The sequence below is a fragment of the Capra hircus genome, chromosome 25 (assembly GCF_001704415.2).
Source record: "Capra hircus breed San Clemente chromosome 25, ASM170441v1, whole genome shotgun sequence".
NCBI classification, from domain to species: domain Eukaryota; kingdom Metazoa; phylum Chordata; class Mammalia; order Artiodactyla; family Bovidae; genus Capra; species Capra hircus.
In genome coordinates this window covers 2,452,390-2,475,493 of record NC_030832.1, presented here as the reverse complement: position 1 = coordinate 2,475,493, position 23,104 = coordinate 2,452,390, and the positions used below count along the sequence as shown (strand labels likewise).

The following is a 23,104-nucleotide window of genomic DNA, read 5'->3' as shown; positions in this document are numbered from 1 at the left end:
GCACACTGAGTCTCAGCAGAGCATCTTGTTTCATTTTCGTTTCATTATATGTGTTTTGGAATTTAAAAGCTGAAACTTAGTGATCCTTTTCTAGGAACTTAAAAAAATTTTTTTTTATTTGGCTGCAGTAGGTCTTAGTTACGGCACACGGGTCTTCCTCTAGGAATTTTCTTGCAATTCCTGAGATCCCGGCAAGGCCAAGAATTGCCCCCAAAACTAGGACTCGAACCCACTTTCTTATGAGATCAGTCTCAGTTCTACAAACTGAATGACAGCAACAAGCGGAGACTTGGAGATGGATTTTCAGCTAACTCTGGCCCTGCGCGGGGACCTATACGGTGCTCTGTCTGTATCCAGGGGTGATCCCCAGCCAGGAGCCTCGCCTCCTCCCACCCTGTGTGTCCCCACCTGCATCCGCTGCGGCTTTCCTCCCTCCTGGGGGAGATGAGCAGGGAAGGGAGCCCCTCATCTCCTTTATGAAGTAGAAAGAAAGCTGGAAGTCATGGGATACCTCAGTTAGAGGTGAGGTCCCCCGCTCCCCAAGAAGCAGCAGTGAAGATGTGACTTCTTTCTGAGAGTGAGACAGGGGAGCTGGAAAGTTTAGTGATGCCACTCCTGAGGCTCTCAGGATGTTGGGTCATCTGGGATCTAGGTTCCAAGGTGGGGGTAAGAGGGAAGCAGAAGAGGGCTTGGGGAGGTGCCTGCCAGGTCGTGTCTCTCTTGGTGGCTGGATTGGGGCACCCTACTCATCCAAAAGAGGCGGACCCCACTGTACTCATCAGAGTTCTGTTATAGTCTGTCTTTCTGGGGGAAGTTAGGGAGAGATTATGACTGATTGTAAAGAACTGGCTCCCACAATGAAGCCGGAAAGATAAATTTAAAAACTAGCCCATTTGTCTATCCTGCGTCCTCCTCTCCCTTACAGATGCCTCCTCAGAGTGTTCCCTTCACGAACCGATTACACAAAAATCCCTGTCTCAGCTTTTCTAGGAAATATGTCCTAAAATAGTTGGAAACACTCTAAGAATGAGATTGTTACGGAACCAAACTTGAGTCGGCTCAGCCTCGTGCAGCAAAGCCAATCTACTGATGCTGAGTCGTGGTGAAGGAGTTTATTACAGACTCCAAGCAAGAAGTCCAGGCAGCTAGTGCTCAGAAGGCTCAAACTCCAGAGATGGCTTTCAGGGAAAGGTTTTAAAGACAGCATGAGGGATGGGAGTCGTGGGGTGGGTGTTCAGCTCATGAACATTGTGGGGAACTCAGATCCCACATGCCGAGCCGCACACCCATCACTTTACAAAATTACCTTTTGTGTGTGTGTGTTGAGAACACTTAAGGTCTACATTTAACAATTTCAGGTATACAATAAGGTATTATTAACTATAGTTGCCATGCTGTATATCAGATTGCCACAACTTATTCATCTTATAATTAAAACTTTGTATCCTTATAACAACCTCTTCCCATTACTCCCACCCTCCCACTGGAGGGTTTATTGACTGCTGCCTGGACCCTGGTTTGGTAATGAATTTGGACTTGAGCTCCTTGCCAGTGGAAAATGGGAAACTGGTAACTCCTGACATGCAGCAGCACTGTGATCAAGCCGCCTATCACGTGGTTGATTATGATGAAGTGCCACAGAAGCAGGTGCCCTGGGGGACCACACACTTGACTGTTGCAGCAGGTGACCACAAGGACTGTGATGTGGGAAGGACTCCCCTGGGTGCGCCTGTTTGTTTGAAGAAAGAAAATGACAAGATCAGGCCTTTAAACTTTCAGCCTAAGTCATGCCCAGAGATCCAGGGATATTTTCTGTCAGCCATAAAATAATCGTATAGCTGCAGGGCTGACATTGCTGAAAATGAAACACATAACTGAATAACGTATATGGCAGGATGACACTGTCAGTTGAGCTCACAGCCTCGAGAGATCTTTTCGGTGAAAGGAAGGGCATTGATTATGAAGGAGCCAATGCCTGGGGAAGTTTAGGTGGTCTTGGACTAAGCTAAGATCTTGAACCCCTGAGTCACCTGGAGTCTCCCTTGCCAGTGAAAGCAGACTGTTCTCTGATATCTGGGGAAAGTAGCTTTCCTCTGTTTGAATATACCATAAAAATCTCACCTGGAGTGGTTGTCTTGCAAGGGGAGGAGAGTTCTCCTCAAAGCCCACACCAGCCAGCCTTGTTACCCTCTAATGCTGGTTGTCCCATAACTACAGTTAGATCAGCACGCTGCAGGAACAAGTACAAAAGGCTGGCCTGGGAGGAACTCATTCATATGCCAAAAGAATGATGCTGGCAGAAAACTAGGGAATGTGTGTGGGAATGGATCTGAGGATGTTAGGATAAAGACAATGGGATGCGATTTTTGAATCTAGTGAAGTTATTGCTCTGGGCATATGTCCCAGCAAGCCTGTGTTTATTTCTTATTTTTTTTTTTTAGCAGAAAGATCTTTTATTAAATGACAGAGGATAATACACTCCTGAAACATGAGAGCAGGCTGACTGCAAAGGAGTGGCTAAAGCCTGTGTTTAAATGTTATTCATGCAGCTGAGTGTCTCTTGGTTGGTTGGCTAAGCACTGAACTCAGTGGTGGCCTATGTTTAAGGGGATTAGGATTCAAGACTTTCCCTGGCATCATGTAAAGAAAGGAACTCAGACTCTGCAAGTTAGAAGTGCTTCAGTGAGTCCGCCATATTTATGAGCACACCCACCACCCCACCGAGAGGGCCCCGAGGACACTCCCTTCCATAAGGCAGGGAGAGACGTCAGAGAGGGAAACACTGGCAGCTTGGATCGCTCTGCGGTCACTGTTCTCGGCAGGCCACATATGATGGTGGGAGATGCTGCATTGAGATGAAGTTCCTGATTTGAGAAGGGATGACAGGACCCCAGGTGCCTGGGAAAGTGGGAGAAGTAAGCCCAGAGCTGGAGGATCAGAAGAATCTTGTTCATGGTCTTTAACAGGAAAAAGGGAACTATGTGCATATATACTATATATATATAGTCGCTTCAGTTATGTATGACTCCTTGTGACCCTATGGACTTTGCTTTTACTTTATTTTTTAAATTTGTATCAGATATATTATCATACAATTTCTTTTTTTTTTCATTTCATATATGATATTATACATGTTTCAATGCCATTCTCCCAAATCATCCCACCCTCTCCCTCTCCCACAGAGTCCAAAAGACTTCTATACATCTGTGTCTCTTTTGCTGTCTCGCATACAGGGTTATTGTTACCATCTTTCTAAATTCCATATATATGTGTTAGTATACTGTATTGGTGTTTTTCTTTCTGGCTTACTTCACTCTGCATAACAGGCTCCAGTTTCATCCACCTCATTAGAACTGATTCAAATGTATTCTTTTTAATGGCTGAGTAATACTCCATTGTGTATATGTACCACAGCTTTTTTATCCATTCGTCTGCTGATGGACATCTAGGTTGCTTCCGTGTCCTGGCTATTATAAACAGTGCTGCGAAGAACATTGGGGTACATGTGTCTCTTTCAATTCTGGTTTCCTCGGTGTGTATGCCCAGCAGTGGGATTGCTGGGTCATAAGGCAGTTCTATTTCCAGTTTTTAAAGGAATCTCCACACTGTTCTCCATAGTGGCTGTACTTGTTTGCATTCCCACCAACAGTGTAAGAGGGTTCCCTTTTCTCCACACCCTCTCCAGCATTTATTGCCTGTAGACTTTTGGATCACAGCCATTCTGACCGGCATGAGATGGTACCTCATTGTGGTTTTGATTTGCATTTCTCTGATGATGAGTGATGTTGAGCATCTTTTCATGTGTTTGTTAGCCATCTGTATGTCTTCTTTGGAGAAATGTCTGTTTAGTTCTTAGGCCCATTTTTTGATTGGGTCTTTTATTTTTCTGGAATTGAGCTGCAGAAGTTGCTTGTATATTTTTGAGATTAGTTCTTTGTCAGTTGCTTCATTTGCTATTATTTTCTTCATTCTGAAGGCTGTCTTTTCACCTTGCTTAGAGTTTCCTTTGTTGTGCAGAAGCCTTTAATTTTAATTAGGTTCCATTTGTTTATTTTTGCTTTTATTTCCAATATTCTGGGAGGTGGGTCTGACCTCGCTATGGACTTTGTGATGCTATGGACCACCATGGGATTCTCCAGGCAAGAATACTGGAGTGGGTTGCCATTCCCATCTCCAGGGGATCTTCCCAACCCAGGAATCGAACCCGTATTTCCTGCAGCTTCTGCATTGCAGGCGGATTCTTTACCACTGAGTCACTGGGGAAGCCCATGAGATATAGCAATTCAGTTTAGCCGCTCAGTCATGTCCAACACTTTGCAAACCCATGGACTGCAGCACGCCAGGCTTCCCTATTCATCATCATCTCCCAGAGCTTGCTCAAACTCATGTCCATCAAGCTGGTGGTGCCGTCCAACCATCTCATTCTCTGTTGTCCCCTTCTCCTCCTGCCTTCACTCTTTCCCAGCATCAGGGTATTTTCCAATGAGTTAGTTCTTTGTATCAGGTGGCCAAAGTATTGCAGCTTCAGCTTCAGCATCAGTCCTTCCAATGAATATTCAGGACTGATTTCCTTTCTGATGGACTGGTTTGATCTCCTTGCAGTCCAAGGGACTCTCAAGAGTCTTCTCCAACACCACAGTTCAAAAGCATCAATTCTTCAGTGCTCAGCTTTCTTTATGGTCCAACTCTCACATCCATAAATGACTACTGGAAAAACCACAGCTTTAATTATAAGGACCTTTGACGGCAAAGTAGTATCTTTGCATCTATATATATGACAAAGCCTCAGAAATCATCTCCTTTGTGGGTATGCAGTAGAGGAGGTTTCTAATTTTACTCTCCACTATGCCCTGAAATTTGGGAGATTTTTACCTTGAGGATGAAGGCATATATTGCATGGATTAAAAAAAAGAGAAAACTTCATTATGGACTATTTCAAGCAAGAACTAAAGCAGAGAAAACTAGTATAATGTGTTCAGTTAAGACATTATCACCTCATAGAAAAACTTGTTTTGTGTATACCTTGATAGAGTCCATTATCTTTTTTTTTCAGCTTTACTGAGATATAACTGACAAATAAAAATGGTGTATATTGAAGGTATACAATGACAGTTTGATATATACATTTACATCGTAAAATATTTACCACAGTGAAGTTAATTAACACATCCATCACCTCACATGTTACCTGATGTGTGTGATAAAAACGCTTAAGATCTCTCTTTGCAAATTTCATGTATACAGTACAATACTATTAACTGTAGTCACTACCCAGCCCACTATTTTAAAGCACATTGGCTTTCATATAATTTAATCTCTAAATAACTGGCTGTGTTTATAAAAAATAAAGACTTTTTAAAAATATAAGTAACCACAACACAATTAATACATCTAGAAAAATGAATAATTATTTCTATATCAAGTAGAATGGACGGTTGTTAAAATCACGTAAAGAATGGAAAAAAAAAAAAAAAGAATGGAAGCACTCCTCTGACATCTGAAAACGTGCATGTGTTTATGGGAAAATTAAAACTCGCTGGCCTCGTTCAGGGTGACGGCAGGCTGAGTAACCCCTTGGGGGCCTTAATTTCCCACTCGGGTAAGTAGACAGCCGGCTTCATTTAACTTTCCTCACCCACCTCCTCTAGTAGGTTTAAAATGCAACTTTTCTTACCCCGGGTGGGACTCGAACCCACAATCCCTGGCTTAGGAGGCCAATGCCTTATCCATTAGGCCACCGGGGCTGACGAAAGACTTTCTTCGACAGTCTTAGACCAGTCTCTCTCTCACCTTCCCGCGGTTACGTACAGCGTCCTGGCTCCAGCTTGGCCTGATTTTTGGTCCTCCTGACAACCATATGCGACCGGTGCATCCGCTCAGATCCCGCCCGCCCCCGAGCATCCCAGGACCCCCAGGGAGACTGCGCATGCGCGAAGGAAACTGCTCAAAGACCTAAGGTAGCAGTTAGCTCCGCTGTCATGACTGGGATACTATCCTCGCTTAGGGTGCAGAAGGTCTGGGCATCAAATTCCGGACGACCTCTTTCCCCCTTTTAGGAGAATCTACGTCCTTTAGGAGAACTACGTCTTTTAGGAGAACTAGCATCAAGAAGGAGTTCGCTAGGCAAAATGTGGGCGCGAAGGGGAGAGAGGGCACAGCCGGGAGCTTGGGAAAAGCGTCGGTCACGACCTTCATTCTCCTCCCCACGTTGCTTCTTAGACCAAGAGTGTTTTCAAATCTAGTCCCAAATCTAGGCGGTTTTTAGCAGAGCCCAGTGGTCTTAGGTCTTTGTCCTAAGGACCCTCCGTGATGGCTCTGTATATGCCCACCTAGCTCAGTGTGTAGAGTGTGGAACTGTAATATCAGAGAGCCCGGCTTTTACTCTCCTATCAGAAGATGGGTATTCTTTCCCCCCTCGAAGATATTTGTCATTGTGGTTACCAGAAGTGGGGTCGGGGGAGGCGCGAGCGGAATTAGATGAAGGTAGTCAAAAGGTACCAACTTCCAGGTATAAGGAAGTACTAGAGATGCAGTGTAGGACATAAAAAAGATAATTAACACTGCTGTGTTAGAAGAGCTCATCTTTAGAGTTAAGAGAGTAAATCCCGAGTTCTCATCACAAGGATGATGGATGGTCACTAAACCATGATTGTGCTAATGATTGTGATGTATGTAAATTGAATCATTATGTTGTACACCTTAAACTCATACAGTGCTGTATGTCAATTACATCTCAGTAAAAGTGGGGGAAATAATTAAAATGTTTATCTTAGTGAAACTTCTCTTCTTTTTATTTATGAGTCCTTAGCAAACCACTGAAACATCACGAAACTGATAAAGGAGACAATGACACTCCCCTTGGCCTCAAGATTAATTGCGCCCTCCATTGGGGTACAGGCTCAGCTGCCATTCCCCCAGCGTCTTCCCTGGGGAGAGAAGGTCCCATCGCCTTGGCCATTCCACTTAGCCAGAAATTCCTTGGTGAGAACTTGGTTCCGCAGGCACAGTCATTTTTTCTGGGTAAAATGATGGCTCAATCCTGGGCATATTCTTTACATTAAAATTTTAAATATACATTCACACTAATCGACTCTTAAGAGTCCCTTGGACTGCAAGGAGATCCAACCAGTCCATTCTAAAGGAGATCAGTCCTGGGTGTTCTTTGTATGGAATGATGCTGAAGTTGAAACTCCAGTACTTTGGCCACGTCATGCGAAGAGTTCACTCATTGGAAAAGACTCTGATGCTGGGAGGGATTGGGGGCAGGAGGAGAAGGGGACGACAGAGGATGAGATGGCTGGATAGCATCACTGACTCGATGGACATGAGTCTGAGTGAACTCCGGGAGTTGGTGATGGACAGGGAGGCCTGGTGTGCTGCGATTCATGGGGTCGCAAAGAGCCAGACACGACTGAGCGACTGAAATGAACTGAACTGAACTGAATCATTTAAGGGTATATTCACTGCAAGAAATCGAAATAATCTATTATAATTTTTTAAAAATTTTAGTGTTTAAATATATGCATAACATTAAATTTGCCATTTTGACCATTTTTAGTGTACATTTTAGTGGCATCAGTTACATTTACCATATTGCGCAACCATCATCATTACTATCTATTTCCAAAACTTTTTTATCACAATAATCGTATATTTTTAAATGCCCCTGACCCCTTGAGGGTGGGCCACCCCGCAAAAGTCCAACCCCTCATCTGTCGCAGTCTAGTCATCTGAACTATATTAATGCAGCCAGTCGCCCCTAGGCTCCTGGGACTTATGTCAGGGGTTCTAGGGTCAGCAGTCCGCCCGGGCTTGATCAGCGTAGGTCTCCCCACAGTGCCCAAGGGTTCACCCTTGGGTCCCGAGCCCCTTAGGAGCAGGGATGCATCTGAGGGGCAGGAGGGAGTGTGGCTGACAGCCCGAGGGTCCTAGGCTTCAGTAAGGTTGGGAGACACGGAAAATTTTAAATTTAAGGAGGAAAACTGAACACTGCAACGACCACGAAGGGACTCGAACCCTCAATCTTCTGATCCGGAATCAGACGCCTTATCCATTAGGCCACGCGGCCTTGCGGAGAATGGTCTCTCAGCTTTTCTCATAAACCTTTTGCAAGCGCCTGCGCAGTGCCACCCCAAAGCACGCATGCGCACACTGGCCCGGCGCCCCGCCCCCGGGGCTCCTGGTGAGCCGGGCCCGCAGCTGGGCAGCGCGACTGAGCACCGCTGAGGTGGCCGTGCAACTCAGAGTTCAAGCCTGCGTGGCGCTGCCCAAGCCCCTCCTGTCCCGAGGGCTCCTGATCTCTTCTCCCACGAGCCCCAGGCCCACGCTGGGGCCGGGCTGCCGGCCGCTCCCGCAGCCCCTTTGCTTCCTCTATCGCAGCATCACCAAACCTGCCATCCAACCCCGTCCGCGGCCCCAGCGTGCGGTGCAGGTGGGGTGGGGGTGCTGGGAGGGTGCTGTGGACCCTGGGCTGCCCCTTCCCAGGACATCCAGCGCCGCCTAGCCCATGTGGGGCTTTCTTAGTCCCGGAGGCTCCCCTTCTTCCCCCGGTGGGCCCAGCCTCCGAAGTGCCCGGTGCTCCATACATCATCTCGCTTATTGTCCTAGTTCCCTGCGTGCGGGCGCTATTCACGTGTCCAGCGATCACCACGTTTATTCCATGCCAGCCAAGCCTCCTGTGTTACATCGCTGTTTTTAGGAGACGAAACCGAGGGGGTGGATGGGGTCACTGGTGGTGCTGGTGTGCGGCTCCCCGCTGTCAGCACTCCTGGGTAGCCGCGGCGCGGTCAGACCTGCAGGCAGAGCCGGCGCCTCAGGGAGCTGCGGATCTCCAGACAGGCCTTGCAGCGCTCATCACAGTCGGGACCCAGCATGTCCAGCTCACACACCTGCCGATTGACCTGTGTGGACCACACTCAGCCTGTGTCCAGGACGGCCAGGTTCCCCACGCCCGCGCCTAGCCTGGCACCCAGTGTCTTGTGAGGCCAGAAGTTTCAAGTGCTGCCTTGACATCTTTGGGGCTCACAGGCCCCCTCAGTTTCCCCTGCTCTTGTTAGATGTGCCCCCTACCCAGCAGGGAAGGCCCCTCTCGCTGCTAGTTCTCGCACCAACCAGACCAGATGCCCTCCACCTCCTCTCTCATCCTGAAGGGCTTCAGTTCCCTGTCAACCTGTGAAATTATTCCAACAAGTACCCCCACATCCTGCATCTACTGGGCCTGTGTCTGCAGCCCCTGCTGGTTCTCTCTGCTCCCCAGGGCAACCCCAGGAGGCCTGCATGGCCCAAGGTGGCCTTGTCCCCCAGCTGTGAGCATACGTGGCTAATAACTGCTGGCCGTGTCTCTGTCTAGTGTCAGGGGTTGTGTGTTCAACCATCTCATGTTTCTGAGGGCAAAGGAATTCCTCCTTCAGCAAAAGGATGACTAGGAGGTGAGCAGAACATGGGAGCTGAGAAGAAGGCTGAATCCAGCCCCTCTCCCCAGGCCACCTCCCCTACCCCACAACTCACCTCAGTCACCTGCTCCAGGAGGTCTGCCTTGGGGTCAGCTCCGAGGACCTCCACCAGCATCTGGATAAAGTCTGAGCCCTTCTCATCCCGATAGGCCACACAGCCTAGGCCAGGGGACCAGGGCCAGAAGGTCACAACTGGTCCCCTCCCAGTTGCCTTCCAGTCCCCAGGGGCCTTTTGTTAGTGGAAGTGGGGGCAAGCACACAGGACCCCAGGGTTTGGGGTAGGGAGCAGCACCTTCTTGCTTCTGGATTAAGTTGTTGCTCAATGTTCGTGGCGTGAATATACCATGGATTCAATGTCTAAGAAACATTTACTGTGAACGCACTATTTGCCTGGCCCTGAGGCAGACAGAACTGTCCTGCCCTCATGGACCTTACAACCTAGAGGAGAGGAGTCAAGTCGAGTGCTTAGCAGAGCCAGCCCTCAGTTTGTGCTCTCCATGTTACTATTGTCACAAATAATAAATATGGAAGGAAGATGGCTTAATTGCAATGGGGCTGCACCCCAACAGCCAAGCCCCAGATGTCCCTAATGCCACTTCAGATCTCTGGCCAGGAGGTTGGGCTCTGTGTAACTCGGTTTCATGATGACCTTACCTTCAGCGGCTGCATAGACCATCAGCACATCTGCATGGTTAGGGCTCCCTGGAGTAGGGCCCCTGGAGGAGCTGCCTACAAGAGGGACCAACACCTTTTACCCAGCATCCTTGGACTCCACCTGCCCCGAGGGCCCCCTCAAGTCTGGCTCAAGGGCACACAAGGCAGTAGAAAGAGTGCCAGGCAGGAAACATAGATCGTGTTTCAAATCTCAGCCCTGCCACTTACCAGCTGTGTTACCTGAGAAGAGCTATTTTCCCTTCCTGTCTCCAGGGCTGTTTCGGGCTCAAGTAGGGGGGAGAACTCTCAATTTTCAAAGGTCCTTACCCTTTAGGAAGGTTTCCCTTCCTATCCTCTTGGCAAAGAGAGGAGGGAGGTGACAGCAGGATCCCAGCTCAAAGCCCCGGAAACGCCCTCTTGGCAGCTTCCCCACCAGCTCTACCCAAGCCCTCTGGTAGGCAGACCCACCTTGCACATCAGTACAGATGTGAAGGACATCGGCCTGGGAGGGGGTGGCTGGTGGTGCCCGCAGCCAGCGTCTGAACCAAGGGAAAGCTGCAGGTTCCACACCCGCATCCCTGTGCCCTGGGGACAGAGGGGACAGTCAGGTCCTTTCACTCAGAAGACACCCCAGGGTGCTTCCAGGATTCTAGCTCCCAACCCCCAGAGCTTCTGGGCCAGCCTGCCAGGCTGGAAACAGAGCACTGAATGACACATGCTGAGGGTGAAGGCTCAGGTTCATGGACATGACCTCTAGGAGAGGCTGGGAGGTGGGCAGGAGAAGGGGAGTGCTCAGGCTTTCTGGAGGAGGTGAACAGCAAGTCCTGGGAGGCTGAGCGCAGGATGAAGAGAGGAAGGGCAGCAGGAGGTAGGCCTCCAGGGCGGGCCCAGGGCCTGCTCACCCCCACGGCAAGCCTGAAGCAGGAAGATCTTGGGGTGGCCTCGCAGTGCCCTGCAGTGGCTCAGCTCCTGCACAAGCATCTCCAGCTGCCCCTCTTGCCCGTCAGCCCCCAGGAGCTGCCCTTGAGGCCCCCCGTGGGCCATGAGGGCCACAAGGGCACAGCTCACAGGGCCCCTGTGGGCGTCCAGCCGCTTCCGGAACTGGGCCATCTCCTCCTGGAAAGCCTGGGAGGGGGGATGAGATCGGGCCGGGCCAGTGTCACAGCCTGCCTAGTACCTGGTGTCCCCCTCCTGGGTGCTTTCTGTAGCCCTCAACCCACACTATCTCTCACCTCCTGCCAGCCTCAGGCCCAGGGAGAGCAAGACCTTTTTCTAGCCAACCCCCCTGCTGCAAAACCCAGCACAGCCTCATTGGAGGTGATGTGGATCCAGCTTCCTGCAGTTGGTTCTCCGATCGCCACAGAGAAGTTGCACCAAAAAGTTAAGGGCCATGAGGGGAGAGCAGTGAGCCGACAGCTGTCTGGGAAGGAACCAGAGACCCTCCCAGGAAAAACCTGAGGGTCCAGCTAGAGCCTTGAGCAGGGGCCAGCGTGGGAGGTGGCAAGGGCCTGGGAGACTGGACTTCCAGGGGCAGGGAAGTGGGTTAGCATAGATGCGTGCATGCAACAGGGAGGATGGGGGTGCATTTCCTGCCCACGATTGGTAAGAGGCCCAGGAGAGAGTCCCCAGGGTCCGGGTGCAGGGTACCCTTCCTTCGGAGCACTCCAGAGGTTCTGGGCTTCCCCTCACCTGGGCTGTAGGATCTGTCCTCAGGGTGGTCTCAAAGCCCAGGGCCTGGCACAAGCTCCCCAGTGCCTCCACATCATGCTGGGCCCCCGGCCGGTCCTGGGTCACAGCCAGGAGGAGGGCGGCCCTGGCCCCGGACAGGTCATACTGAGTGCTGGGGCCGGGCTCTGGCTACAGACAGGGCTAAGTGGGTTCAATGCAGTCGGAGGACCTCCCAGCTCCTCACCCCCGCCCAGGTCTCACCGCGCCGCCATCCCATTCAGAACTGCTGCCGTGTGGTTGGACCCCCGCCCTGCCCCCTCACCTCGGGCCCCCAGGGCTCCACTTTCCCTAGGCACAGTGCCCCCCGCAAGGAACTCCGAAGCACTGGGCAGTAGGCAGCCCCTGCGGACTCTTCAGCTATCCTGGAGAAGACCTAGGGGCGGAGGACTCTTCAGGCAGACACTCTGTGAGGTGCAGTTATGGGGGGCCCCTGGCTCCAGGGCACAGCTTGGCCAGGCTCTTTGGGATCCCCTGCCAGAATGGAGGGAGGAGGAGACAGGAAAGAAAGGGAAGGCCCGAGGGAGGTCCTAGTCAAGCTCAGGGTCACAGAATTCCAGGACGTGGATGGCCGCAGGGAGACAGTGGCCCAGCCATTAGCCACGCTGCTCCCAGCCCAGCACAGAGGCACGGTGCTCTCAGAGTGGGTCAGGGCTCATCCAGGAAGGCCCGTGGGGTGGGCACCACCTAGGGAGAACTGTGGAGCAGAGCTGGGGCCCACCCTACCTCTGGGGTCAGCCAATGACCACCTGCTGCCCAGTGAGAACTTCGGACCTCAAGACCATGATCCCCAGGGCCCCACAGGTCTGATGGGACCGTCATGGCCGGGTGAGTGTGAACAGGAGTGGATGGGAATTCAAGCATCCACCTTGGGTGATGAGGGGCACAGTCAACACCTGGAGGGTCTGTGCCAGGCTGGGATGACAGGGTGAGGGGGGTGGGACTCCAAGCAGAGGGAGCAGTCTGGGCAAAGGCACAGAGCTGAGCAGATGCTGGAAAACCTGGGGTCCCCTCAGTGGGTTGAGGACAGGCATGGGAGGGGATGGGAGGCGAGGCTTAGAGGCTGACGCCCATGTGTAGGCAACAAGCCTTACTGTGACATGAGGGGGGTTAATGGATTCAGGTGGGGATGAGATCAGGCCTTGGCCAGGGTCACAGCCTCCCCAGTACCTGGCGGCCCTCCCTCTGGGTGGTTTTCTGGCCCCCTAGAGAACACATTGGCGCCGTCGTCCCCCTCCCGGGATGCCCCTCCTGGGCCTTCACCTCTGTTAGCAGCTGCAGCAGTGACCAGTGAGGACGGTGGCCGCAGAGCTCGCCCAGGCTGGCGAGGAAGGCCCCAGGCTCGGGGACAGCTGGGTGGAGAAGCAGCAGCACATGGGCCTGGACGGAGGGTCTCAGCCCTCCTGCCCACCCCCACTCTGTCCAGCCCCCGACCTGGGGGCCCCGGCCGGCCCACTCACCCCCGGGAGCACTGGAGAGCAGCAGGAAGACCTTGGGGCGGCCCCACAGGGCCTTGCAGCGGCTCAGCTCCAGGAGCAGCTGCTGTGACTGCCTCAGCTGCCGGGGGGCGGCCACCAAGGCCACAAAAGCACAGCCCACCAGACCCCCGTGGGCATCCAGCCGCTCCCGGAACCTCGTCAGCTCCCCACAGAAGCCCTGGGGCAGGAGCGAGTGCCAGCCTGAGTGCAGGGAGGCCCCAGGCGGGGCTGAGGGCAGAGGTGGGGGTGGGGGGCAGGTGAGGGCTCACCTGGACGGAGGCCTTCTGCCTCCGGCAGCTCTCAAAGCCCAGGGTCTGGAACACACCCTCCAGGAGAGCGACCGTAGAGGCTGACACCTCAGGGCTGCAGAGGGCCAGGGCCACCCTTGGACCCTTCACACTGTACTTACCCTGGGGAGGCAAGGCCAGAGTTGGGCCAGGGTGGGGCTCAACTGGGAGCCAGCAATGGGCTAGGCCAGACAGCGCCTACCTTTCTTCCCAGGCTCTCCCGAGCATCGGCCATCTGCGAGGCCACCTGCAGGGTCCCAGCCACCAGGAAAGCCATGGGGGAGGCGTGGGCGCTTCCTTCGAACAGCTTCAGTGCCAATGCTCTGGGTCCCAGGGCCTGGCCTCTCTCTGAGTCTTATCCCATCAGCTCTGTTTATGGGCGGAGCTGGACTCTGCCCCCTGTCCTGGAACCCTGGGTCCTGCACACCGCCAGGGCCTGCTCTGTTCCCTGGCTCCAAGGGGCTACTTCCTGCCTGGCACTAACACACCCCCACCTGCCCCAGGAGCCTGTGCCCAGTCTATTCTTAGCTTCTGGCCCACCTGCTATCTGATCTCGTTACACTCCAGTATCTCCCTTCTGAGCTGCCACCAGCACCAAAAAAATTCTTGCCCTGCCGCCACCACCCACCACCCCTACTCACTCATTCAGGGCACATATAGGAGCCTGCCCACACAGCCACTGCCAGCCTGTGGGCATGGGGAACAGCGAAGGGCACCGCCCCAGAGGCAGGAACCCCTGGCTGGACGCTGCTCTCCAGGGAGAGCCCCACAGCTTCATTAGGGAAATGGAGTCTATCCAGTGACCTCAGGATGAAGCCTGGGTGACATGGGGGCCAGAGAGGCTGGCGCACAGACCGGGGGACAACTGAGACATCTTGTCTCAGCTCACCCCCACTGTCTCGCAGGTGGCCCCAAGGCCACCACCTGCTGAACTGGAAAGGACTTGGCAGGGTAGAAGGTAATCTCAGCACACACCCACCAGCTCCGCAGGGGCCCAGGCCCGGGCCAGGCAGGGGAGGGTCAGACGTGAAAGTCTGCTTGGTGTCCGTTTCATCTCAGCAGTACTCTCTCCTTAGGGTCCAGCACAGGGTCCAGCCAACAGCACGAGCCCCTGCCCTGGCCAGTCACAGCTCCGAGCTGCCTCATTTCAAGGGACAGAGGACAGGCCCCGGTGAAAACCCCAGCTCCCAGTTAGCCGCCCACTCTCCTGCAGGGTAGGGAGGGGTGTGCCGGCTGTCCCACCCTGAGCTGTCCTCAGACCGGGGCAGGCACTGGCTGACATGGGGATGCCCCTGAGGCTCACGGTAGCCCCTGGGGCCCAGGCCACCCGGAAGCTGAGACGGTGGCCCCACCTGATGACGGTCCAGCATACCAGGACCACGAGGTCAGGAGGCCCAGGATGAATTCCAGGCCCCTCCACCCCCGACTCCCAGCAGCCACCAAAAGAACAAGAGAAGCTTGGAGAAAGTTTTCGTGTTTATTCTCACCTTTCTGCTGCCCTTCTAAGGTCAGCTGGGCCAGCTCCTTGCGAGGGCCTGTGGTCAGTCCCTGTGAATGCCCTTCTGCAGGGACTGCAAGGCCTCAGGAGTCGGCGACAACGTGCCAACAGAGCACGAGCATGAAGTACCGTAAACCCCGAGACTCCGGGGAGTGGGGGCAGCTGGCCTCGGCCGGCCCTATTCTGAGTCTGCACAGTTGGCCTCTGTCCCTGGAGCCCACACCGCCTGCCCCAGCTGGTGGAGGGTGACTCTCGGAAACTCAGCCGGGGGCAGGTTGGCTGAGAGCAGAGGCGGGCAGCTTCTGGGCTGCTGGGATGGGCCAGAGCGGCCAGTGCCTGGAGATGGAAAGAGGTGGAGGCCAGGAAGCCTCTGTAGCTGAGCCCAGGATCCACATCTTCACAGGTGTGGGCTGACCCCTCCCCTGACCCCTAACCCCAGCAGCACCCTGAGGCTTAGCCTCCCTCCCACAGGAAGTCACAGGATGGCAGGACAGAAGGCCTGGCCCATGGACCCAGCCCAGAGGCTGGGAGCAAAGAGCCACGGGGCCAAGCAGGGCTGAAGAGGGCTCTGGGATGGGGACTCCAGGCCCTGCCAGAGTCCTGACTTCCCTGTGTGCCAGCCTCTCCCCTGTGCTCAGGCCACCTGCCTGCAACGTGCTGGGGCTCCAGTAAATGAACAAGAAAAACCTTGGAGCATCAGAAGTCTGGCAGTGAGGTCACGGGGGACTCCATGTCACGAGGCGTCAGCCAGGGTCCCAGGAGGGCAGGGCCACCAGTTTCTGTGAGTAGGAAGCCGCACTGGGACGGTGGATTCGGATGGGTGATTGCGCTCCCGCCCTCAGCCCACAGGCTGGGCCATCTTGGCGTGCAGGCTCTGGTGGGCGATGAGGTGGGCGCGCTGCTTGAAGCTCTTGTCGCACTCGCCGCAGCCGAAGGGCCGCTCTCCTGTGTGCACGCGCCGGTGGTCCAGCAGGTAGGAGCGCAGTGAAAAGCTCTTGCCGCAGTCGCTGCAGCCGAATGGCTTCTCGCCCGTGTGGATGCGCTGGTGGTCAGCCAGGTAGGCGCTGCGGCTAAAGCTCTTGCCGCACTGGGTGCAGGAGAAGGGCTTCTGGCCCGTGTGCACGCCCTGGTGGCGTACCAGGTCCGAGGAGCTGCGGAAACTCTTGTCGCACTCCTGGCACTTGTGAGGCTTCTCGCCCGTGTGTGTGCGCTGGTGGCGCGCCAGGTCGGAGCCCCAGCGGAAGCGCTTGCCACACTGGCTGCAGCTGTGCGGCTTCTCGGCCGCCAGGTCTCGGAGCTGCCGCCGGCGCGTGGGCGGCCGGCCGCGCCTTGCCCCCGACCCCCGCCCCCGGGGCGCCCCCGGCCGGGCCCCGCCCTCCCAGGCCTCGGCCTCCTCCGGGCTCCTGGACGCGGTCTTGTCGCCAGCAGCCTGGTCTGGGAGCGCCGTCACCACCTCCTCCAGCTGGGTTCTCTCACTGTGGCTCCTGTGCCCCAAACCTGCAAGGGGTCGTAGGCAGCCTCCTAAGTGCCACGCGGTTCCGGGGCCACAGAGGAGGGGAGCGGAACGGGGCTCCGGGCTAACGCCTGGGCACTCACTCTGATAGCCTTGCGCGCCAGCAAACCAGCCTCCATGCAACGGGGGACATGAGAATGACGGCAGAGAAACCGTTTGGAGCCTCCAAGGGGTTTGCCAGGGTTCCTCAACAGAGGTGTTTACTAACTAGAGACCTAACCCATCTACCGCACCTTCCGCTTACTAACTACGGGCCTAACCAGTCTACGCCTGGGATCCCCCCAGAGCCCCGGCTGTGCCCAATGCTTACCCAGGGCAACATTCCGAGAGTTCTCCCTTTTTATGTCCCAGAAGAGATCCCTCTGGGCAGGGTCCAGGGACCCCCATTCTTCCCGGGAGAAATAAAAGGGAATGTCTCCAAATGTCACAGGTCCCTAGAATGAGGTGAGGAAGCCCAGCTCAGAGTTGCCTTGCTCAGGACTCCCCAGGCAGGTATGGGTGGAGATAGGCAGGGTGCTGGGATGGGAACAGGATGGGTCCTGGCAGGAAAAGGACGGATGGAGGCGGCCTTGATGAGGAGAGACCCATTTCAGGGACTCATCAGGGAGAGGGGACAAAGGGACGGGTAACTCACCCCAGAGGCAAAGCAGGTATCTGTCGTCTCTCTGGTGCTCCCCTGTTTAAGAGCTGGAAGCTGGGCTGTGGGGAAGATGGGAGCCTCAGAGAGCCCGGCCCAGGCTGGCAGCAAGGGCCCTCACATACTGTCTTTCTCTCTCACATACACACACACACACACACACTCACACACACTCCCTCACTCATACCCACCCACCCACCCACCACATGCCTTGCACACACACACACACATGCCACGCACACACCACACACACACCATACACAGATACACATATACACCACATACACACCTTACACACGCCACACACACACACAGACACCCATGCCACATACACGCCATGCACACACCACACATATACCACACACATGCCACACACACACAGACACATGCCACGCACACACCACACACACAGACACATGCCACGCACACACCACACACACACAGACACATGCCATGCACACACCACACACACAGACACATGCCATGCACACACCACACACACGCCTTACACACACATGCCACACACCCACGACACCCATGACACATACACGCTATGCACATACCACACATATACCACACACATGCCACACACACACAGACACATGCCACGCACACACCACACACACACAGACACATGCCATGCACACACCACACACACAGACACATGCCATGCACACACCACACACACGCCTTACACACACATGCCACACACCCACGACACCCATGACACATACACGCTATGCACATACCACACACACCACACAGACACACACTACACACACACACACGCCATGCACACACCACATACCCACACAGAGACACACACACATGCCTTGCATGCACACACACCACATGCCTTGTACACACACACACCACACACACATACACACACCTTGCCTTCCTGGAACAGAAACACCCTACCTGCTCCCCTTAGGGGAACACCTGGGAAGGACTCAGGCCCCTGACCAGCCACTCTGCTACCTTCAAGCTTACTCACCACCATGGCTGTGCAGCTCCCAGGGTACAGGTGGCTGGCTTCGTGTCCCCGCCCTCCAGGGAGGCCCCTGGGCCTGGGACCCCTGGACTGCAGCCTCAGGTTCCGCCCGCTCTGAGGGCACATCCTGTGCAGGAACCACAACACGCTCATCAGCATCGAGACCAGACCGGGGAGACAGAGTTTAATCCCTGGGAAGGAGACACAGGACACGTTCCTCAGGAGGCTGGGGGTGGGCAAGGTGGTCAGCACGGGGCCCCCGGGGAGACCAGAAGACAGACTGGGCAGTGTTATCTCCCCAACCAAGCACGAGGCAAGGACCAGCTTCCAAAGGCCAGAATCAGAAAGCCACTTAGCAAGGGGCCATGGTGGGAGACCTTCCTGTCAAGCGCAGGACCCCACTCCCCAGCAACACATCAGCATCTCCCCAGATGCCTGCCAAGAACACAAATAAACATTTGCAGATCCTGTGGAGCTAAAAGCTGCTTTCTCGGAACATGCCCCCTCTGGTCCTGCTGCTGCCCTCCAAAGTCACCAAAAAGAAACCAGTTTCACTTGGACGGTGTCTTTCAGAAAGGCCACACATTATGACAAGCTCCCGTGGACGCTCCCTCGGCTCTCTGTGTCCTCCCCAACCCCCACCTCTGACCTATGGAGGACTCATCTCTAGGGAGACAGCCAGCTCTCCTCAGTTCACATGCCATCCAGGTGCCCCCAAGGTTGGGGAGGGGCCCCTCACCTGTGACCAAGCTTTCACTGGCTGCTTCTGCAGGTCCTGCACCAAGGCGACGGCCTCCTCGCCACTGCCTGGGCACTGCTGGCACACCCAGTCCTGGACGCCCACGGGCAGCACGCTCAGGAACTGCTCCAGCACCAGCAGCTCCAGGATCTGCTCCTTGGTGCGCAGCTCGGGCCGCAGCCAGCGGCAGCAGAGCTCCCAGAGCTGGCTGAAGGCCTCGTGGGGCCCGCCCGCATCCCCGTAGCAGAACTGCCGAAAGCGCCGGCGGCACAGCTCTGGGTCCCCACGGTCCTCTGGCTGGGCAGGGTCCTGCTCCCAGGAGGAATCTTCTACCTTCACGATCAGAAGCCCTTCTCCCTCCTCAGGGGCTTGGTCCTGAGGCTCTGGGGGGGCTGCCATTGCCCTGGCCTACGTCTCAGGGCCAGTCAGCCTCAGCCTGGGTCTTCAGTCTCCCAGAGGGCCCCCCAGTGGCAGCAGGGCTGGCATCTGGACGGGCACTCCTGGGGAAAGAGCAAGAGAGTAGAGGTGGGGTGGTATATGAGCAAGCACCGGCCTGGGGGGACGTCCAGGGGCTCTAGCTCCAATTCCTCCTGACCCTGAAGTCTTTTCTAGGCGCTCCTCTGATGCTTAGCTCACGCTTCTCTCTCTCTCTCCTACCAATACAAGTGCATGGCCCCTTATCCTCAGTTCCCAAATCACAAACTCCCAGGTTTTCACCACCTGTCTATTGACGTGAGATGAGCATATTTATAATTTCCTTTTATCCCAGGTAATGTAAATGTTCATATGTTGTATGGCAGAAATATTAATGTATTTGTTCAGTTCATAAAAATTCATCAAGCTGAACTTTTTTTTTAGTTCCACGAGTTTATTGCTACCAACCATCTCCCACCACCCTCATGCACATGTGCTCAGTCATGTAACCCCATGGACTACAGCCCACCAGGCTCCTCTGTCCATGGACCTTTCCAGGCAAGAATATTGGAGTGGGTTGCCATTTCTTTCTCCCAAGCTGAACTTCTGATGTATTTTCTGTATATTATTCTTCTATTTAAAAAAAAATTCTTTTAACTGGGAATTCTGTGGTGGTTCAGTGGTTAGGACTTGATGCTTTCACTGCCAGGGACTTGAGTTCAATCGCTGGTTCAGGAACTAAGATTCTGCAAACTTTGTGGTGCTTCCAAAAAAAAAAAAATTTTTTTTTTTTAATGTTTTGATTACTGAGTGTTGTCCCAGATTCTCCTGGTAGTGTTATTGTTATACAATATATGTGCTGTATTATCTTTCTCAATCTGAAAACTTAATTCCAAAAGGCAGACACCACCTGGAGCCATCTATTATCCACAGATACACATGAACATGACACCTGCTTATACCTTATTGCAACTCTACAAGACAGCCCTGAAACGTGTGTATTTTGGGTTTCTGCAATTGCTTTTTTAAAAAGTGATTTTAATTATTAATTTTACTTTTGGCGGCACCGGCTTTTCTCTAGTCGTGGAGACTGATGGGGCTACTTTCTAGTTGCCCTGTGCAGGCTTCTCATTGAACTAGCTTCTCTCGTTGCCCAGCACAGGCTCTGGGGCACAGGGGCGACACTGGTTGCGGCACGTGGGCTCAGGAGTCGAGGCGCACAGGCTTAACTGCTCCGTGGCCTGCGGGGTCTTCCTGGATTGGGGATCCAACCCATGTCTCCTGCACTGGCAGTCGGACTCTTCGCCACTGAGCCACCAGGGAAGCCCTTTAATTGCTTTTTGTTTCAAGAAAAAAAGTGATTATGAACCACTGTAATAAAAGGGGGGATTTAAGCAATACAGTAATACATCAAAGAGAAATTCCTCCTTCACATTGCAGCTGGTCCCCCAATTAACAGTCTGACAGCTGACCTCCCAATCTTTCCCGGAGCAATTACTGGAAATGTATCCACAGAAATGGGGAGAGGGGGAGGGAGGGGTGTGCTTTGTGCGTGTTTTTACATAAATGAGTTCTTACTGCAACACGGTTTAGTAATCTGCCTTTCTACCTAATAATGCTTCTTCAGCAGCCACTCTAGGAGATCCTGCAGTACGGATATACTTGTTTCAATGAGTACCCACCCCAGCTGAGCGAGGCACTTAGATCGTTTCCAATTCTTTTCTACTACACGCGAAGCACGTCCTTTTACTTTACTCTCCTACTCCTTACAAAACCCCTGAAAGGTACGCTCTCCACGCTCATCCGCCAGTGACCGAGGAGGAGGCTCCGCTCGGAGAGAGCCAGGGACTCACCAGAGTCGCTCAGCAGGACTCGGCAGTCGGGAGCGCGGACCCGGCAGGAGCCCCGCCAGGGTCCCAGGAGCCTTGCCTGCCCGGAGATGAGAGGGGGAGGGGCGGGCAGCTGAAGCGACGCCCCAGGCTTTCCCCTCCGCACCTCCAAGCGGTGCGCGGCCCCTTCGGCCTATGCCTCCGGGGGCCGGGCCGGGCCGGGCCGCCCAGAGACCCGTACTAAACCTGAGGAGCCCGGCGGGCCGCGTCGCCGGTCCCGCCCCTCTCTAGACACACACCGCCCACAGCCGCCCACGATCCCAGTTTCCGCCGCCTGCTCCGGGCGCCGGAAGTTCGCGCGGGGCCCGCCGGGAAGAGACATAGCGCACGCGTCGAGGCTCGCACTAAGCGCTACACTCCCCAGAAGGCCGTTCTCCCACTATACCTGCCTTCTTTCTGACGGATGACCAATGAATGGGCAGAATTCCCAAGGGTGGCCAATCAGAAGGCAGTGGCCCATGGACAGCCACACCCATTCCCCCAGTCTGAGGAGACTCGCGCTGTCTTCATCCCTCTTGGTTTTTCAGTTTTTTTGTGCTCCTCCGGTCTGTGAAGGGCGTAAAGGGGAAGCCAAGACTGGCCTGGTAGGCAGATACATGGCTTATCCCAGCTACGAGTGGGACGCCAGCTCCGCCGGAAGGGATGCCCAGGCGCGGACTCTTCCGTCCGTCCTCGGCATTTCCCGCTCCAGAGTGGGTCGAAGACTGAGGGGACGGTGGTCCAGGAGCTGGAGCTCGGCGCTGGGAGACTCCTTTATAGCTTATAGGGTCCCGCCGAAGCCTTCATCTGCTGTTAGTGGATGCTTGCTGTGGAAGCAGTTCAGTGAGGGGCGGGGGACCTCCGGCGGCTAATCTTTGTCCCTGAGAGTCGGCCAGGGTCTCTCAGCCGGACGCGGCCGTCGGCGACGCTCACCCAGAAGGACCCCCGCCCTCTGCCACCGATAGATTTGACTAAAGGACAGCGGGGCTCTCTGGGCTGGGGACAATCTGAAGCAGGGGTGCCTCATCGGAAAAGCTTTTTACATCTGTCCGTGCTCCCACCCTCTTACTGGTCTTGGAGATCTGAGGCTCCAAAATCTTTTTCTGAAGTGGAAAATCCTTTCTTGTCTGGTTGTTGTTTGATTATGCAAGAATTGCATCCTTAGTGTAGGCAAGAAAATAAACTTGTCAAGGTATCCATATCCACAAAGCTAGCTTCCTCATTCAACTCACATGGCACTCCATCAAAGTGGTTTTTCCTAACCCTATGTAAACAGCTCCTGCCCCCTACCTCCCCGCGCTGCTATGCCTCTGCCCTGCCTTATTTTTCTTCCTAACTTTTATCACTACCTGATGTATCTGTATAATATTTAAATCCATTACTCGACTATAATTTTCATGAGATCAGACTTTTCACTTCTTTACTTCCATCACCTAGAATACTGTGCCTGGCACAATCTTTGTTGAATAATTGAAGATAAAAATAACTGAAAGGATATCTAGTAAGGTCATTCAGAAATAAGCACTATTAATATTTCAGTGTTCTATGAATATTTCTAATATATATCTGGAATCGTTCTATTTAAGTAATGTTTCTTTGGCTCAAAAGTCTATCAAAGATATGTTTCCAAATCAGCATTTATAAATAAAATCCATCTTGCAAGCTGCACAGTATTCCAAAGCAGGAAGGTTCCATATTCCAGTTAAAGTCTCTTACTCGTGGACATTTAGGTTGTTTCCATTTTTCTGTATTTGTAGATCTTTACTGCATACACCTTTCTGTATTTGTTTGAACAATTTACTGGACGGGATGAGCCCAGTCTGTTCTATTGAGACTGATGACGTA

The 23,104-nt window shown here is 53.8% G+C and overlaps 3 protein-coding genes and 2 non-coding genes across 5 annotated transcripts; all 5 read right to left on the bottom strand.

Moving 5' to 3' along the window:
- Positions 5,672 to 5,744, bottom strand: TRNAR-CCU. The gene has a single exon. It is a non-coding gene; the product is annotated as a tRNA-Arg (tRNA).
- Positions 7,381 to 12,182, bottom strand: LOC108633250 (putative caspase-16). Its single transcript, XM_018040139.1, has 7 exons — positions 12,097 to 12,182; positions 11,796 to 11,963; positions 11,009 to 11,231; positions 10,575 to 10,691; positions 10,107 to 10,181; positions 9,508 to 9,611; positions 7,381 to 8,900 (listed from the first exon to the last, which is right to left on the bottom strand). The coding sequence occupies exons 3-7, from the start codon at positions 11,214 to 11,216 to the stop codon at positions 8,787 to 8,789; spliced, it is 618 nt and encodes a 205-aa protein (XP_017895628.1). The 5' UTR covers positions 11,217 to 11,231; positions 11,796 to 11,963; positions 12,097 to 12,182; the 3' UTR covers positions 7,381 to 8,786.
- Positions 7,996 to 8,068, bottom strand: TRNAR-CCG. The gene has a single exon. It is a non-coding gene; the product is annotated as a tRNA-Arg (tRNA).
- On the bottom strand, positions 12,206 to 14,462 carry LOC102185053. The gene is made up of 3 exons (XM_018040140.1): positions 13,799 to 14,462; positions 13,579 to 13,719; positions 12,206 to 12,305 (listed from the first exon to the last, which is right to left on the bottom strand). Exons 1-3 carry the CDS (start codon positions 13,871 to 13,873, stop codon positions 12,252 to 12,254), a joined length of 270 nt encoding a protein of 89 aa, XP_017895629.1. The 5' UTR covers positions 13,874 to 14,462; the 3' UTR covers positions 12,206 to 12,251.
- ZNF213 (zinc finger protein 213) lies at positions 15,055 to 21,538 on the bottom strand. The gene is made up of 6 exons (XM_018040131.1): positions 21,245 to 21,538; positions 18,978 to 19,477; positions 18,242 to 18,365; positions 17,242 to 17,306; positions 16,918 to 17,041; positions 15,055 to 16,591 (listed from the first exon to the last, which is right to left on the bottom strand). The coding sequence occupies exons 2-6, from the start codon at positions 19,374 to 19,376 to the stop codon at positions 15,933 to 15,935; spliced, it is 1,371 nt and encodes a 456-aa protein (XP_017895620.1). The 5' UTR covers positions 19,377 to 19,477; positions 21,245 to 21,538; the 3' UTR covers positions 15,055 to 15,932.